The sequence below is a fragment of the Nyctereutes procyonoides genome, unplaced genomic scaffold (assembly GCF_905146905.1).
Source record: "Nyctereutes procyonoides isolate TBG_1078 unplaced genomic scaffold, NYPRO_anot_genome, whole genome shotgun sequence".
Lineage (NCBI taxonomy): Eukaryota > Metazoa > Chordata > Mammalia > Carnivora > Canidae > Nyctereutes > Nyctereutes procyonoides.
This window is the reverse complement of record NW_026575031.1, coordinates 9,290,930-9,306,923: the sequence shown is the minus strand read 5'-3', so window position 1 is coordinate 9,306,923 and position 15,994 is coordinate 9,290,930. Positions and strand designations below refer to the sequence as shown.

General features: G+C 40.6%; 1 protein-coding gene across 3 annotated transcripts in view; it reads left to right on the top strand.

Annotated features, from left to right (window-relative positions):
• The window catches only part of TTBK2 (tau tubulin kinase 2), a 184,178-nt gene that overhangs the window by 134,944 nt on the left and 33,240 nt on the right, over window positions 1-15,994 (top strand). For all 3 annotated transcript variants that reach the window (XM_055316791.1, XM_055316792.1, XM_055316793.1), the window contains one exon: window positions 3,727-3,884. In XM_055316791.1, coding sequence (XP_055172766.1) covers window positions 3,727-3,884 — 158 coding nt within the window. The remainder of the gene's footprint in view (window positions 1-3,726; window positions 3,885-15,994) is intronic.

Genomic DNA, 15,994 nt, shown 5'->3' with positions numbered 1-15,994 from the left:
TGGGAAACTTAGCTGTTTTAGGATTCCCCTGGCTGATTGCATTGGAGTTAAATTGCTCAGAAGACATAGCTGGGCTGTTAGGAAGCAAAAAAATCAGAGATTGGGCTAAAGAATAACAAGGGGGAAACCTCCCATAAATTAGAGGTCCAGGAAAGGTTTCTCTTTCTTTTGTTCTTGCCTTCCATCGTTCTGCCTCCTGCTGCTGGTCTCTGGTATCACCGTCTTAGTAACAGATTTTTAAATCTGAGGCCCAATGGCATATGCTACATTTTCTAAGACATACAATAATACTATGATAAATACAAGAAAATAATTCATGGTGAAAGGACATCTGGCATAAAAACTTTCAGATTATTCCCTTGGCAGCCTAGTACAGGCACTATAAATGCAGTAGTGGTCTAATTGCTCACTCAGCAAGGCAGGCTGCTGCCTCATGAATAGAGACTCCCTCTCTCAGGAAGCATGCAGTTCACTCTTTGAGAACCACCATTTCCAAAGTCAGGAGAGAAGTACAAAGTCTGCCACTTCTGTTCCTATATGCTGTCTCAATCTGTCTTCCTTTCTTCTGTGTATGTGTGTGTGTTTAAAGATTTTATTTATTGAGAGAGAGACAGCATGAGTAGGGTGAGGGGCAGAGGGAGAAGCAGACTCCCTGCTGAGCAGGGAGCCTGATGTGGAGCTTGATCCCAGGACCCTGGAATCATGGCCTGAGCTGAAGGCAGATGCTTAACTGACTGAGCTACCCACAGTAGCTGACTCCTCTCTTCTGTTTTCTCTATAACCCTCTAACTTTGACAATTTGGGGAAGTCTAAGCTATAACATAGGTAACTTAAGTCAACAAAAATATAACAAAAAAAATCCCAGGTTTTATAACCACGCCTTTTCCAATTCCTTTTATCTTTTTAGTTTCCTTGTCTCCATTTATTATTTTTTTCTTTGGGAATCTTTCAATAAATATCATCAAAAATATTCTCAATGTTTTTAGGGTAGCTATTTAAAGGTTTTGCACTCATAATTCCAACATGGACTCCCCATCACCTCCACTACCACCTAGCAATTCTCTGGACACCAGCTGGGTGTACTACAGTGCAACTCACGTTTGACACTATCTACCCAGAGATAGATGGTATCAAATTCTACAGGTTAAGGACTCACTCTCCAACGACTGCCCTCTCTACTTCAGATGCCAATTGAAAGTCCTGTCACCTGTACTTCTGACTGACCTGTGACTATAATTGAGAGGTTCCCATAACCTCTTCCATGAGTTTGATTAATTTGCTGGAGTGGCTCACGGAACTTGGGAAACCAGTTTTCTCATTAGATTACTGATTTATTTAATACAAAGGATATAACTCCAAAACATCCAGATGGAAAAGATGCATAGAGCAAGGTGTGAGAAAAGGGTGTGGAGCCTCCAGGCCCTCTCTGCAGGCACCACTCTCTCAGCACCTTCATTATGTTTATGAACCAGGAACTCTCCAAGCCCCATCTTTTTGGGTTTTTATGGAGACTTCATTATGTAGGCGTGATTGGTTAAATCATTCACTGTTGGTGACTGATTCAACTTGTAGCCCCTCTCCTCTTTCCCGAAGGCCAGAGGATAGAACTGAAAGTTCCAATTCTCTAATAACATGGTTGGTTCCTCTAGTGACCACCCCCTATCCATAGGTGCTTTCCAAAAGTCAACCTCATTGACTAAAATCCAGTGGTGATGGAAGGGGGCTTGTTATGAATAAGAGAGCCATTTCACATTTATGGCTCTGAAGTGATTTCAGGACCTGAGGACTATAGATCAAATATTATAACAAAAGATACTCCTATTGTTCTTTTCTCAGGAAATTTCAAGGGTTTGGGGACTGTGAGCCAGAAATTGTGGACAAAGATCAAACATATATAAAAAATATATTTTGATCATGCGATTAACCAAACGTATTTCTTATAAATCACAACACTGCACTCATACATAAGATATTGTGTTAGATAGTATGATGAACAAGATCAGACATATGCCAGACTCTTGGAGCTTACAGTCTGCGTGAAAGAGAGAAACCAATTAAATAATCAGAAATAACCATAAATCTACAAATGATACCTTTTGGCCACCTTCTTGGTGAGATGTTTTCTTCAGTAGACATCTAAAACAGCACATACTTGGTTTTTCTGTCTCACTGGACACTCCTCCTTGGTTTCCTTTAGTGAGTCTTCTTTCCAACTAAATGTTGGAACGCCTTAGTCCTTTCCTGTTGGACCTCTTTGCTACCTACTCTCCTTAGATGATATCTGGTCCTATGGCTTTAAATACCTATTCATATCTATATGCTGATGACTCTCAAGTTTGTAATATACCCTATTCCTCCCTAACCTCCCTAAAACTTCCAGTATCCCAGTCTTCAAACTCTCTGCTTTACATTTCAATAAATGGCACCACCATTTACCCAATGGCTCAGGACAGAAATCGAAATCATTCTTTTTTCTTGGACACTAATAGGATAAGAGAAATGATGGGGAGAGAATGAAGCCATAAGCATAAAATTAAAAATCAGAAACAGGGATCCCTGGGTGGCGCAGCGGTTTGGCGCCTGCCTTTGGCCCAGGGCGCGATCCTGGAGACCCGGGATCGAGTCCCACGTCGGGCTCCCGGTGCATGGAGCCTGCTTCTCCCTCTGCCTGTGTCTCTGCCTCTCTCTCTCTCTCTCTGTGGGACTATCATAAATAAATAAAAATTAAAAATTAAAAAAAAATAAAAATAAAAATCAGAAACAGTAAAAGGCAGTTTTTGTGAGATCATTATCTAGATCACATCAGAGTTTTGGAATTTAAAGACCTAAAAATGCAGGGTGTTTGGTTGGCCCAGTCTGCAGAGCATGCAACTCTTGATCTTGGGGTTGTGAGTTCAAACCCCATGTTGGGTGGAGAGATTACTTAAAAAAAATTTTTTTTTAATAAAGACAAAAAATGAGATATTTGAAATAAACCAAATAAAGAGATTTCTTTGTGATAATTTGTGTTTATATACCCATACCACATACAGTTGAGGAATTTTTCAAACCTGCCCCCAAATTGTAAGAAAGCACGATGAACTTCTATATAACCCTTAATCTAGATATAACAGCTGTTAACACTGCTCAATTATTTAAGCCAAACCAAATAAAACTACTCCTTTTTGACAAAAAAGATTGATCACATAGATGGTTGAAGCTGAGTACACATTTTCACATGCAACACAAATTTCCTTTTGCTAAACCATCTGAAAGTATATTTTAGATAAGAAGCTTTATTATGGGGATCCCTGGGTGGCGCAGCGGTTTGGCGCCTGCCTTTGGCCCAGGGCGCGATCCTGGAGACCCGGGATCGAATCCCACGTCGGGCTCCCGGTGCATGGAGCCTGTTTCTCCCTCTGCCTGTGTCTCTGCCTCTCTCTCTTTCTCTCTCTGTGACTATCATAAATAAATTAAAAAAAATTAAAAAAAAGAAGCTTTATTATGTATCTTATAAAAGCAGACATTCTCCTACATAACTACAAATCAGTACCTCAACTGAGAAAAATCAGTATTAATTCAATATCATCATCCACATATAGTCCTTATTCATATTCCCCTATTTGTACCACCTGTTTTTTTTTTTAAATTCTATTACAAAACTAATTTGTGAATCTGGCTGCTTTCTCTTAATAAAATGACAGTGTTTATTGTTAGCTTACTCTAGTCTTTTTCTTTATGGTTTAGCTTCTGACATCCGTGTTTGACAACAGCATCAAAACCTTTGGAGTAATTGAGAGCGACCCTTTTGACTGGGAGAAGACTGGAACTGATGGCTCCCTAACAACCACCACTACTTCTACCACCCCTCAGTTGCACACTCGCTTGACCCCAGCAGCAATTGGGTATGTCCTACACAGATTGTTTAGCAGTGGCTTACTTAGGTGCACTATATTCACAGAAATATCTTTTTATTTCATCCACATTCCTTCAGATGACAGAATGCTGAGATAGGAGAAAGCCTATGGATTTCCTTGAATTAACATTGCTTTTACATATGTCTTTGTTCAGATTTACTTTTCTAGGAAAGTATTTGTAGATCATACTTTGAAATGAGAGTTTTGCACTTGTACGACTTGTTGATGTCAGATTTACAATGAGTTTTCTTTTCTTTTTTTTTTGTATATTTTTTAAATTGGATATTGATTTGCCAACATATAATGTTTGTCCTTCTCCGATTGACTTACTTCACTCAGCATAATATCCTCCAGTTCCATCCACATTGAAGCAAATGATGGGTATTTGTCGTTTCTAATGGCTGAGTAATATTCCATTGTACACATAGACCACATCTTCTATATCTATTCATCTTTCGATGGACACCGAGGCTCCTTCCACAGTTTGGATATTGTGGACATTGCTGCTATAAACATTGGGGTGCAGGTGTCCCGGTGTTTTACTGCATCTGTATCTTTGGGGTAAATCTCCAGCAGTGCAATTGCTGGGTCATAGGGCAGTTCTATTTTTAACTCTTTGAAGAACCTCCACACAGTTTTCCAGAGTGACTGCACCAGTTCACATTCCCACCAACAGTGCAAGAGGGTTCCCCTTCCTCCACATCCTCTCCAACATTTGTTGTTTCCTGTCTTCTTAATTTTCAACATTCTCACTGGTCTGAGGTGGTATCGCATTGTGGTTCTGATTTGTATTTCCCTGATGGCAAGGGATGCACAGCATTTTCTCATGTGCTTGTTGGCCATGTGTATGTCTTCCACTGTGAAATTTCTGTCATGTCTTTTGCCCATTTCATGATTGGATTGTTTGTTTCTTTACTGTTGAGTTTAATAAATTCTTTATAGATCTTGGATACTAGCCCTTTATCTGATAGGTCATTTGCGAATATTTTCTCCCATTCTGTAGGTTGTCTTTTAGTTTTGTTGACTGTTTCTTTTGCTGTGCAGAAGCTTTTAATCTTCAGTCCCAATAGTTCATTTTTGCTTTTGTTTCCCTTGCCTTCATAGATGTATCCTGCAAGAAACTGCTGTGGCCAAGTTCAAAAAGGGTGTTGCCTGTGTTCTCCTCTAGGATGTTGATGGATTCTTGTCTCACATTTAGATCTTTCATCCATTTTGAGTTTATCTTTGTGTATGGTGCAAGAGAGTGGTCTAGTTTCATTCTTCTGCATGTGGATGTCCAATTTTCCCAGCACCATTTATTGAAGAGACTGTCCTTTTTCCAGTAGATAGTCTTTCCTGCTTTGTGGAATATTAGTTGACCATAGAGTTAAGGGCCCACTTCTGGATTCTCTCTTTTGTTCCATTGATCTGTGTGTCTGTTTTGATGCCAGTACCACACTGTTTTGATGATCACAGCTTTATAGTACAACTTGAAATCTGGCATTGTGATGTCTCCAGCTCTGTTTTTCTTTTTCAGTATTCCCCTCGCTATTCGGGGTCTTTTCTGATTCCACACAAATCTTAAGATGATTTGTTCCAACTCTCTGAAGAAACTCCATGGTATTTTGATAGGGATTGCATTAAATGTGTAAATTGCCCTGGGTAGCATTGACATTTTCACACTATTAATTCTTCCAATCCATGAGCAAGGTATATTTTTCCATCTCTTTGTGTCTTCCTCAATTTCTTTCAGAAGTGTTCTGTGGATTTAGGGTATAGATCCTTTACAAACTCTTTGGTTAGGTTTATTCCTAGGTATCTTATGCTTTTGGGTGCAATTGTAAATGGGATTGACTCCTTAATTTCTCTTTCTTCAGTCGCATTGCTAGTATATAGAAATGCCACTGATTTTTGGGCATTGATTTTGTATCCTGCCACACTGCCAAATTGCTGTATGAATTCTAGCAATCTTGAGGTGGAGTCTTTTGGGTTTTCTTTTCTTTTTTTTTTTTTTATTTATTTATGATAGTTACAGAGAGAGAGAGAGAGATGCAGAGACATAGGCAGAAGGAGAAGCAGGCTCCATGCACCGGGAGCCTGATGTGGGATTTGATCCCGGGTCTCCAGGATCGCGCCCCGGGCCAAAGGCAGGCGTCTTTTGGGTTTTCTATCGACAGTATCATGTCATCTGCAGAGAGGGAGAGTTTGACTTCTTCTTTGCCAGTTTGAATGCCTTTTATTCTTTTTGTTGCCTGATTGCTGAGGCTAGGACTTCTAGTACTATGTTAAATAGCATGGTGAGAGTGGACATCCCTGTGGTGTTCCTGACCTTAGGGGAAAGGCTCCCAGTGTTTCCCCATTGAGAATGATATTTGCAAAAAAAAAAAAAAAGAGAGAATGATATTTGCTGTGGGCTTTTTGTAGATGGCTTTTAAGATGCTGAGGAATGTTCCTTCTATCCCTACACTCTGAAGAGTTTTGATCAGGAATGGATGCTGTATTTTGTCAAATGCTTTCTCTGCATCTATTGAGAGGATCATATGGTTCTTGTTTTTTCTCTTGTTGATATGACCTATCACGTTGATTGCTTTACAAGTGTTGAACCAGCCTTGCATCTGGGGATAAATCCCACTTGGTCATGGTGAATAATCTTCTTAATGTATTGTTGGATCCTATTGGCTAGTATCTTGTTGAGAATTTTTGCATCTGTGTTCATCAGGGATATTGGTCTATAATTCTCCTTTTTGGTGGGGTCTTTGGTTTTGGAATTAAGGTGATGCTGGCCTCATAGAACGAGTTTGGAAGGATTCCATCCCTTACTATCTTTCAGAACAGCTTTAGTAGAATAGATGTTGTTTCTTCTTTAAACGTTTGATAGAATTCCTCTGGAAAGCCATTTGGGCCTGGATTTTTGTGTCTTGGGAGGTTTTTGATGACTGCTTCAATTTCCTCCCTGGTTATTGGCCTGTTCAGGTTTTCTGCTTCTTCCTGTTCCAGTTTTGGTAGTTTGTGGTTTTTCAGAAATGCGTCCATTTCTTCTATATTGCCTAATTTATTGGCGTTTAGCTGCTCATAATATGTTTTTTAAATCATTTGTATTTCCTTGGCATCGGTTGTGATCTCTCCTTTTTCATTATGATTTTATTAATTTGAGTCTTTTCTCTTTTGTTTTTAATAAGGCTGCCTAATGGTTTACCTATCTTTTAATTCTTTCAAAGAACTAACTCCTGGTGTTGTGGATCTGTTCTACAGTTCTTCTGGTCTCTAGTTCATTGAGTTCGGCTCAAATCTTTATTAGCTCTCTTCTTTTGCTGGGTGTAGGTTTTATTTGCTGTTCTTTCTCCAGTTCCTTTAGGTGCAAGGTTAGCTTGTGTATTTGAGTTTTTTCCATTTTTTTGAGGGATGCTTGTGTTGTGATGTATTTCTCTCTTAGGACTGCTTTTGCTGTATCCAAAGATTTTGATCGGCTGTGTCTTCATTCTCATTAGTGTCCATGAATCTTTTTAATCTTTTCTAATTTTCTGGTTGACCCTTTCATCTTTTAGCAGGATGTTCTTTAACCTCCATGTGTTTGGGTTTCTTCCAAATTTCTTCTTGTGACTGAGTTCTAGTTTCAAAGCATTATCGTCTGAAAATATGCAGGGGACAATCCCAATCTTTTGGTATCGGTTGAGACCTGATTTGTGACCCAGTATGTGGGTCTGTTCTGGAGAAGGTTCCATGTGCACTTGAGAAGAATGTGTATTCAGTTGCATTTGGATGTAAAGTTTTGTCAATATCTGTGAAATCCATCTGGTCCAGTGTATCATTTAAAGCTATTGTTTCTTTGAAGATGTTGTGCTTAGAATATGTCATTTGCAGAAAGCGCCGTGTTGAAGTCTCCCAGTGTTAGTGTTTTATTATCTAACAATGTCTTTACTTTGGTTATTAATTGATTGATATACTTGGCAGCTCCCACATTAGGGGCATAAATATTCTTGATTGTTAGATGTTCTTGTTGGATAGACACTTTAAGTATGATACAGTGTCCCTCTTCATCTCTTACTATAGTCTTTGGGATAAACTTAATCTGATATGAGGATTGCTACCCCTGCTCTCTTTTGAGGACCATTTGAATGGTAAATGGTTCTCCAACCTTTCATTTTCAGGCTGGATGTGTCCTTAGGTCTAAAATGAGTCTCTTGTAAATAGCAAATCTTGCTTTTTTATCCAGTCTGAAGCCCTGCATCTTTTGATGGGATCATTAAGCCCATTCATGTTAAGAGTTACTAGTTAAAGATATGAATTTAGTGTCATCATAATACCTATTCAGTCCCTGTTTTTGTGGATTATTTCTTTGGCCTTCCTCTTTCTTTTACAGAGTCCCCCTTAATATTTCTTGCAGAGCTGGTTTGGTGGTCACATATTCTTTCATTTTCTGCCTTTCTTGGAAGCTCTTTATCTTTCTATTCTGAATGAGAAACTTGCTGGATAAAGTTTTCTTGGCTGCATGTTCTTCTCATTTAGGACCCTAAATATATCCTGCCAGCCCTTTCTGGCGTGCCAGGTGTCTGTGGAGAGGTCTGTTGTTAACCTAATACTTCTCCCCATATAAGTTAGGCATCTCTTGTCTCTTGCTGCTTTAAGGATCTTCTCTTTATCTTTGGAATTTGCAAGTTTCACTATGAAATGTCGGGGTGTTGAACAGTTTTTATTGATTTTAGGGCGAGGGGGTCTCTCTATCTCCTGGATCTGAATGCCTGTTTCCCTCCCCAAATTAGGGTAGTTCTCAGCTATGATTTGTTCAAAAATGCTTTCTGGTCCTCTGTGCCTTTTGGTGCTCTCTGGAACCCCAATTAAACGTAGATTTTTCCTTCTGAGGCTGTCATTTATTTCCCTTAACCTTTCCTCATGGTCTTTTAATTGTTTTTCTCTTTTTTCCCCCAGCTTCCTTCCTTGATATCACCTTGTCTTCTGTGTCACTCACTCTTTCTTCTACCTCATTAACCCTCGTCGTTAGGTCCTCCAGTTTGGATCACATTTCATTAATTGATTTTTAATTTCGGCCTGATTAGATCTAAATTCTTCAGTCCTGAAGTCTCTTGAATCCTTTATGCTTTTTTCCAGAGCCATGAGTAGCTTTCTAATTGTGCTTCCGAATTGGCTTTCTGACATCGCATTGTAATGCAAATTCTGTAACTCTGTGGGAGAGAGTACTGTTTCTGATTCTTTCTTTTGTGGTGAGTTCTTCTTTCTAGTCATTTTGCTCAGTGCAGAGTGGCTACAAAGGAGTTGTACTGGAAAAAAGAAGGAAGAAAAAAAAAAAAGAAAAAGACAAAGAAAAAAAAAGGAGGGGTATCCTCTGGTTCTATATACTGTAAATCCCTCAACTTCCCCTGAAGCTTTCCAGCACCTCTCAGTCAAGAACTTGCTCTTCCCCTGTCCTTCCAGCTGGTCTTCTGGGGGAGCGGCTGCTGTGTGTGTGCACCTGGGGGAGCTGCCCCACCTCCCACTGGGTGCCGGGCTCAGCAGGAGCTGTTTGAGGCCCCTGTCCCCTGGTGGCCCCTCTCTGTCCCAGGCACATGGTGACACAAGGAAGAACAACCATACTAGCAACGGCCAGCTCTCCCACCCTGGAGTCAGCTCCCACAGTAACTACTGCAGTTTCCCGGTCTGCACTGGCCAGGATGCTCCGGGTGTGGTGGTGGGCACTGAACTGCACAGCCTGCGGCCACCCCAGCTGCAAGAGCATCCTCACTGTCCTGTGCCCTCCCCGCCTCTGTCTGTCCCAGGGGGAGTGCAGGATCCTGGCTCTGTTCCCCGGCGCCCTGGTATCCCAGGCCTGCGCTGTTGCAATTGTGCTCCCAGGCCAGGGCTTCCAAAGGCAGCAGGGCGCACCCCCCTCCATCAGGAGCTGCCGCCTGAGCTGCTCCCCAAGGCCCCACTGGGCATGCTCCAGCCCTTTACCAAACTTGGCCCCCGGTGTGTGGCACTCTCTTCCCCGGGCTCACTCCCTCTCCTAGGGACCCCGGGAGACTGGAGGCTCCACTGTCCCTCCTGGGCTTCTGCCCCAGTTCCCTGCTAAGTGCATTTCTGTCCGGGAAGAATCCAGCATGGATTTTTAAAGTTCCTGTTTCTCCAGGGCTGGGCTTTCCTGTCCTGGAGGCTCCCACCCTCCCCCTTAGCCTGGCTCCTCACGGGGCCCCTCTCCCACTTGATTCTTTTTTTTTTCCTGCCTTCCTATCTTGTTAGAAGAGCAAACGCTTCTCTCTGTAGTGTTCCAAATGTTCTCTATTTTTTTAAAGATTTTATTTATTTATTTTTGAGAGACACAGAGAGAAATTGAGGCAGAGACACAGGTAGAGGGAGAAGCAGACTCCATGCAGGGAGCCCAAGGTGGGACTCGATCCCTGGTCTCTAGGATCAGGCCCTGGGCTGAAGGTGGTGCTAAACCACTGCGCCACCTGGGCTGCCCTGTTCTCTTTTTAAATCTCAGGTCAAATTCGTAGTTTTTCAGGATGGTTTGAAAGTTATCTAGGTAAGTTGGTGGGGACAGGTGATTTGGGGACCCTACTCCTCTGCCATCTTGCCCCTCTACAATGGGTTTTCTTCAAAATGAGAAGGAATTGTTTGCATTTACCTCTTTTTTTTTTTTTAAGATTTATTTATTTATTTATTTGGCAGTGAGAGAATGAGAGAGCTGGGGTCAGGGTAGAGGGAGAGGAACAGAATCCCACTAGACTCCCCATGGAGCAGTCCCGCACCCTGCGATCATGACCTGAGCCGAAATCAAGAGTCAGACTGTTTTTTTTTTTTTAATATTTTATCTATTTATTTATTTATTCATGAGAGACAACGAGAGAGAGAGAGAGAGAGAGAGAGAGAGGCAGAGACACAGACAGAGGGAGAATCAGGCTCCATGCCGGGAGCCTGACGTGGGACTCGATCCCAGGAAGAGTCAGACTCTTAACTGGCTGAGTTACCTAGGTGCCCCTGGTTTGCATTGACTTCTAAAGAATATATGGAAAGAATGAGCCACAATTATACGTAGCTGTACTGTGTTTAAGTTTAGTGTGAACAAACCATGTAGTTTCTTCCTCTAAGAAAGTAATTTAACTTAAAAAGTATATTAGAAACAGGTAATGGTGTATTTCCATCATCCTGTGTTGTTTTCTTTTCTTCTCCACATGCACTAAATACAGCTGCTTTTGTTTGTTATTAAATTGGGGGATTGTCCGTTTTTTGGTATTGGTCCATTTTTACTTGCTCTGGTTGCTTTAAAATGTTTGACTAACAAAGAAAAAAGTAAATAGGGAAAAATCATCATGTAAAGGAGGCTAATTGGGACAGCTAATCACTAATCCATTGTTTGATTTTATGTTAAAAGTTGGGACTACTAGAGTTTATTGAATCAGAAAAACTTACATGGACTCATATAACTGGAGATGATATCCTTGATTAGCTAGTCTGAGAGTTCTTAAGTGGCAGATCCTGTCTTAGCTACATTAGAATCACTACAGAGGTTTGTTTAAATGTACTCGCTAAAATAAATACACAAATAAATAAATAAACTATCTATCTTTTATTTTTTATTTTTTATTTTTTTAAATTTTATTTATTTATGATAGTCACACACACAGAGAGAGAGAGAGAGAGGCAGAGACATAGGCTGAGGGAGAAGCAGGCTCCATGCACTGGGAGCCCGACGTGGGATTCGATCCCGGGTCTCCAGGATCGCGCCCTGGGCCAAAGGCAGGCGCTAAACTGCTGCGCCACCCAGGGATCCCCTCTATCTATCTTTTAGAAAACAAATGAATGAGGTGATAATCCTAGTACTGACTGAGTGAATCATCTAACTTTAGATAAGTATTAGCAACAGAGCTGGAGCCTGTCTAGAAATTTTGATTCTTGTTTAATTCCTTTGTGCTCCTTTTCCTTTGATTGTTGTTAGAAGTAGATGTGTCTCAAACTTGTAGAAATGCAGGTGATAAGGACTTCAGGGTAGCTGAAGTCAGTGAAGACAGTTTTAGTTTCCTCCAAAAGTTTTCTCCAAAGAGAAGACAATAATAAAAAAGGAAAAATAAAACTACAGAAAAACCATGTCCTTAACATAATTTGAAGACAAAGGATGCCTAGCCTTAACTCCAAAATAAGAAAAAAGAGAAACCAAAAACCACCAATTCTCTTATGCTCCTACCTCACTCAACTCTGCCCCAAGGCTCTATAGAAGCAGATCAATAAAAACTGTGAGGAGGAGAAGAATTAGCAATAGGGCTTATGGTTGATCTTAAACCACCACCAGAAAAATTAATTCCATCCTACAAATGTAATTACTAGAAAGTATTCAGGTAGGTAAAATCACAAACAACAGAGAGGTAAAAATAGGCATGATTCAAAACATATATCAGGAACCAGACAGGGATGTCCACTCTCACCACTGCTATTCAATCAGGAACCAGACAGGGATGTCCACTCTCACCACTGCTATTCAACATAGTATTGGAAGTCCTAGCCTCAGCAATCAGACAACAAAAAGACATTAAAGGCATTCAAATTGGCAAAGAAGAAGTCAAACTCTCCCTCTTCGCCGATGACATGATACTCTACATAGAAAACCCAAAAGCCTCCACCCCAAGATTGCTAGAACTCATACAGCAATTTGGTAGCATGGCAGGATACAAAATCAATGCCCAGAAATCAATGGCATTCCTATACACTAACAATGAGACTGAAGAAAGAGAAATTAAGGAGTCAATCCCATTTACAATTGCACCCAAAAGCATAAGATACCTAGGAATAAACCTAACCAAAGAGGTAAAGGATCTATACCCTAAAAACTATAGAACACTTCTGAAAGAAATTGAGGAAGACACAAAGAGATGGAAAAATATTCCATGCTCATGGATTGGCAGAATTAATATTGTGAAAATGTCAATGCTACCCAGGGCAATCTACACGTTCAATGCAATCCCTATCAAAATACCATGGACTTTTTTCAGAGAGTTAGAACAAATTATTTTAAGATTTGTGTGGAATCAGAAAAGACCCCGAATAGCCAGGGGAATTTTAAAAAAGAAAACCATAGCTGGGGGCATCACAATGCCAGATTTCAGGTTGTACTACAAAGCTGTGGTCATCAAGACAGTGTGGTACTGGCACAAAAACAGACACATAGACCAATGGAACAGAATAGAGAATCCAGAAATGGACCCTGAACTTTATGGTCAACTAATATTCGACAAAGGAGGAAAGACGATCCACTGGAAGAAAGACAGTCTCTTCAATAAATGGTGCTGGGAAAATTGGTCATCCACATGCAGAAGAATGAAACTAGACCACTCTCTTGCACCATACACAAAGATAAACTCAAAATGGATGAAAGATTTAAATGTGAGACAAGACTCCATCAAAATCCTAGAGGAGAACACAGGCAACACCCTTTTTGAACTTGGCCACAGTAACTTCTTGCAAGATACATCCACGAAAACAAAAGAAACAAAAACAAAAATGAACTATTGGGACTTCATCAAGATAAGAAGCTTTTGCACAGCAAAGGATACAGTCAACAAAACTCAAAGACAACCTACAGAATGGGAGAAGATATTTGCAAATAACATATCAGATAAAGGGCTAGTTTCCAAGATCTATATAAAGAACTTATTAAACTCAACACCAAAGAAACAAACAATCCAATCATGAAATGGGCAAAAGACATGAACAGAAATCTCACAGAGGAAGACATAGACATGGCCAACATGCACATGAGAAAATGCTCTGCATCACTTGCCATCAGGGAAATACAAATCAAAACCACAATGAGATACCACCTCACACCAGTGAGAATGGGGAAAATTAATAAGGCAGGAAACAACAAATGTTGGAGAGGATGCGGAGAAAAGGGAACCCTCTTACACTGTTGGTGGGAATGTGAACTGGTGCAGCCACTCTGGAAAACTGTGTGGAGGTTCCTCAAAGAATTAAAAATAGACCTGCCCTACGACCCAGCAATTGCACTGTTAGGGATTTACCCCGAAGATTCAGATGCAATGAAACGCCGGGGCACCTGCACCCCGATGTTTCTAGCAGCCATGTCCACAATAGCCAAACTGTGGAAGGAGCCTCGGTGCCCATCGAAAGATGAATGGATAAAGAAGATGTGGTTTATGTATACAATGGAATATTACTCAGCCATTAGAAACAACAAATACCCACCATTTGCTTCAACGTGGATGGAACTGGAGGGTATTATGCTGAGTGAAGTAAGTCAATCGGAGAAGGACAAACAGTGTATGTTCTCACTCATTTGGGGAATATGAATAATAGTGAAGGGGAATATAAGGGAAGGGAGAAGAAATGTGTGGGAGATATCAGAAAGGGACACAGAACATAAAGACTTCTAACTCTGGGAAATGAACTAGGGGTGGTGGAAGGGGAGGAGGGCGGGGGGTGGGGGTGAATGGGTGACGGGCACGGAGGGGGACACTTGACGGGATGAGCACTGGGTGTTATTCTGTATGTTGGTAAATTGAACACCAATAAAAATTAATTTATAAAAAAAAATATAGCTTCTGGAAGAAAGAAGATAAAAGAGAAAGGAGGATTGCCTTTTATCAGTTGAGCAGTGAAGGAAAAAACATATATGTTTGGCTCCAATCAAAAGAGAGAAAGTACTAATTTGAACAGGGGAAGGTGACACAAGGAATTATTAATTATATCATGGAAATGGAGTAAGGTGGGATATACTAGTAGGAAATAGTAGAGAATACAGGGATAGTAAATATAAAGTACAGCTCCTACTGCTAGGGCTGAAATTAAGCATCCAAGGAAGAGCTCTACCAGTCCCGACCCAGGGCTGAGGTCCTGACCTTGTTGGAAAGGGGTATATCCATTGCTCACTGGGTGGCAGGGAAGTTACTCTGATGCCTGGTAAAATTCACTGAAAATCTGCCCTCTGTGCCTTAGTGGAAATCTGCTCTCTGGGAATGTCATAGAAAGCTATTTGCTGTTGTGTCTCACCAGAGATACTGTGCCATAAAGCTTCTGGATAAGTGGGGATTGCTCAGGGAGGCTGTTGGTTGCTGCTGTCTTTGTGTTGCAGGAGACAGGTGTTAAAGGTGTTGGGATATGGCAGGATCCTTGTGCTAGGGAGAGTCACACATGCTGGAGAAACTTTCCAAGCTGCTCACTGGAACTCAGAGTGTAATACTTTCCTGCTGCAGTGTCTCTTCAGTTTCCCTTTACTGACAAAGCTTCAGTGCTAGCTGGCAAAGGAAAATACGGAAAAGGCTCAGATCTCCTTTCACAGAACTGGCAAAAAGGATCAATTTCAAACTGATGGCAGGACATCAATAATCACAGAAGGGCAAAAGGACAAATAACATTTAGCTGCCTATAAAAAGGAAAACTGTAAAATCAGAGAATACTGTCTCTCTCTGACCATAAAAACAAATAAAAATCCCCTAATTTGTTTGGACTTTGCTATATTGATACAAGAGGGTACTAATTAAACTACAAATCTCATGAAATACTGTAATGCCACAAAAATGAACAAGAAAAATATTTCAAAGATCCATAAAGTGTTACTGAAAAAAATCAGAAGAGAAAAATCTAACTCATACCAAGGAAATTTCCTCTTAGAGAAGCAGCCATGAAGGAGAAGAAAAGTATAAAATAAAACCCCAAATGGAAGTAAATATACTTGTGCATTTGAAGATAGGGATACCCACCTTGAATCAGAAATTTAAAAACGAAGAACAGAAATAGACCACAAAGGAGAGAAGTATGAGAGAAAAAAGAAAAGGAGAAAAAAGAGAGAGAGGGAGAAATGAGAGTTGATAGAAGTCGGGAAAGAAATGGAAGAAAAAGATGTCTTAGAAGTGAAGAAATTATAAAGTGTACAAAGGAGAATAGACTCAAATGGAAATTTAATAGAGGGCACTGAATAAAGTTAGAGGGAGAAATATCCCTAAGAAAATGAAAATAAAATAAATCATTTAAAAGGGTTAGAGAGGGGCACCTGGGTGGCTTAGTCTATTAAATGTCTGACTCTTGATTTTGGCTCAGGTCATGATCTCAGGGTGGTGAGATTGAGCCCCATGTCCACCTCTGCACTTAGTGTGGAATCTACTTAAGATTCTCTC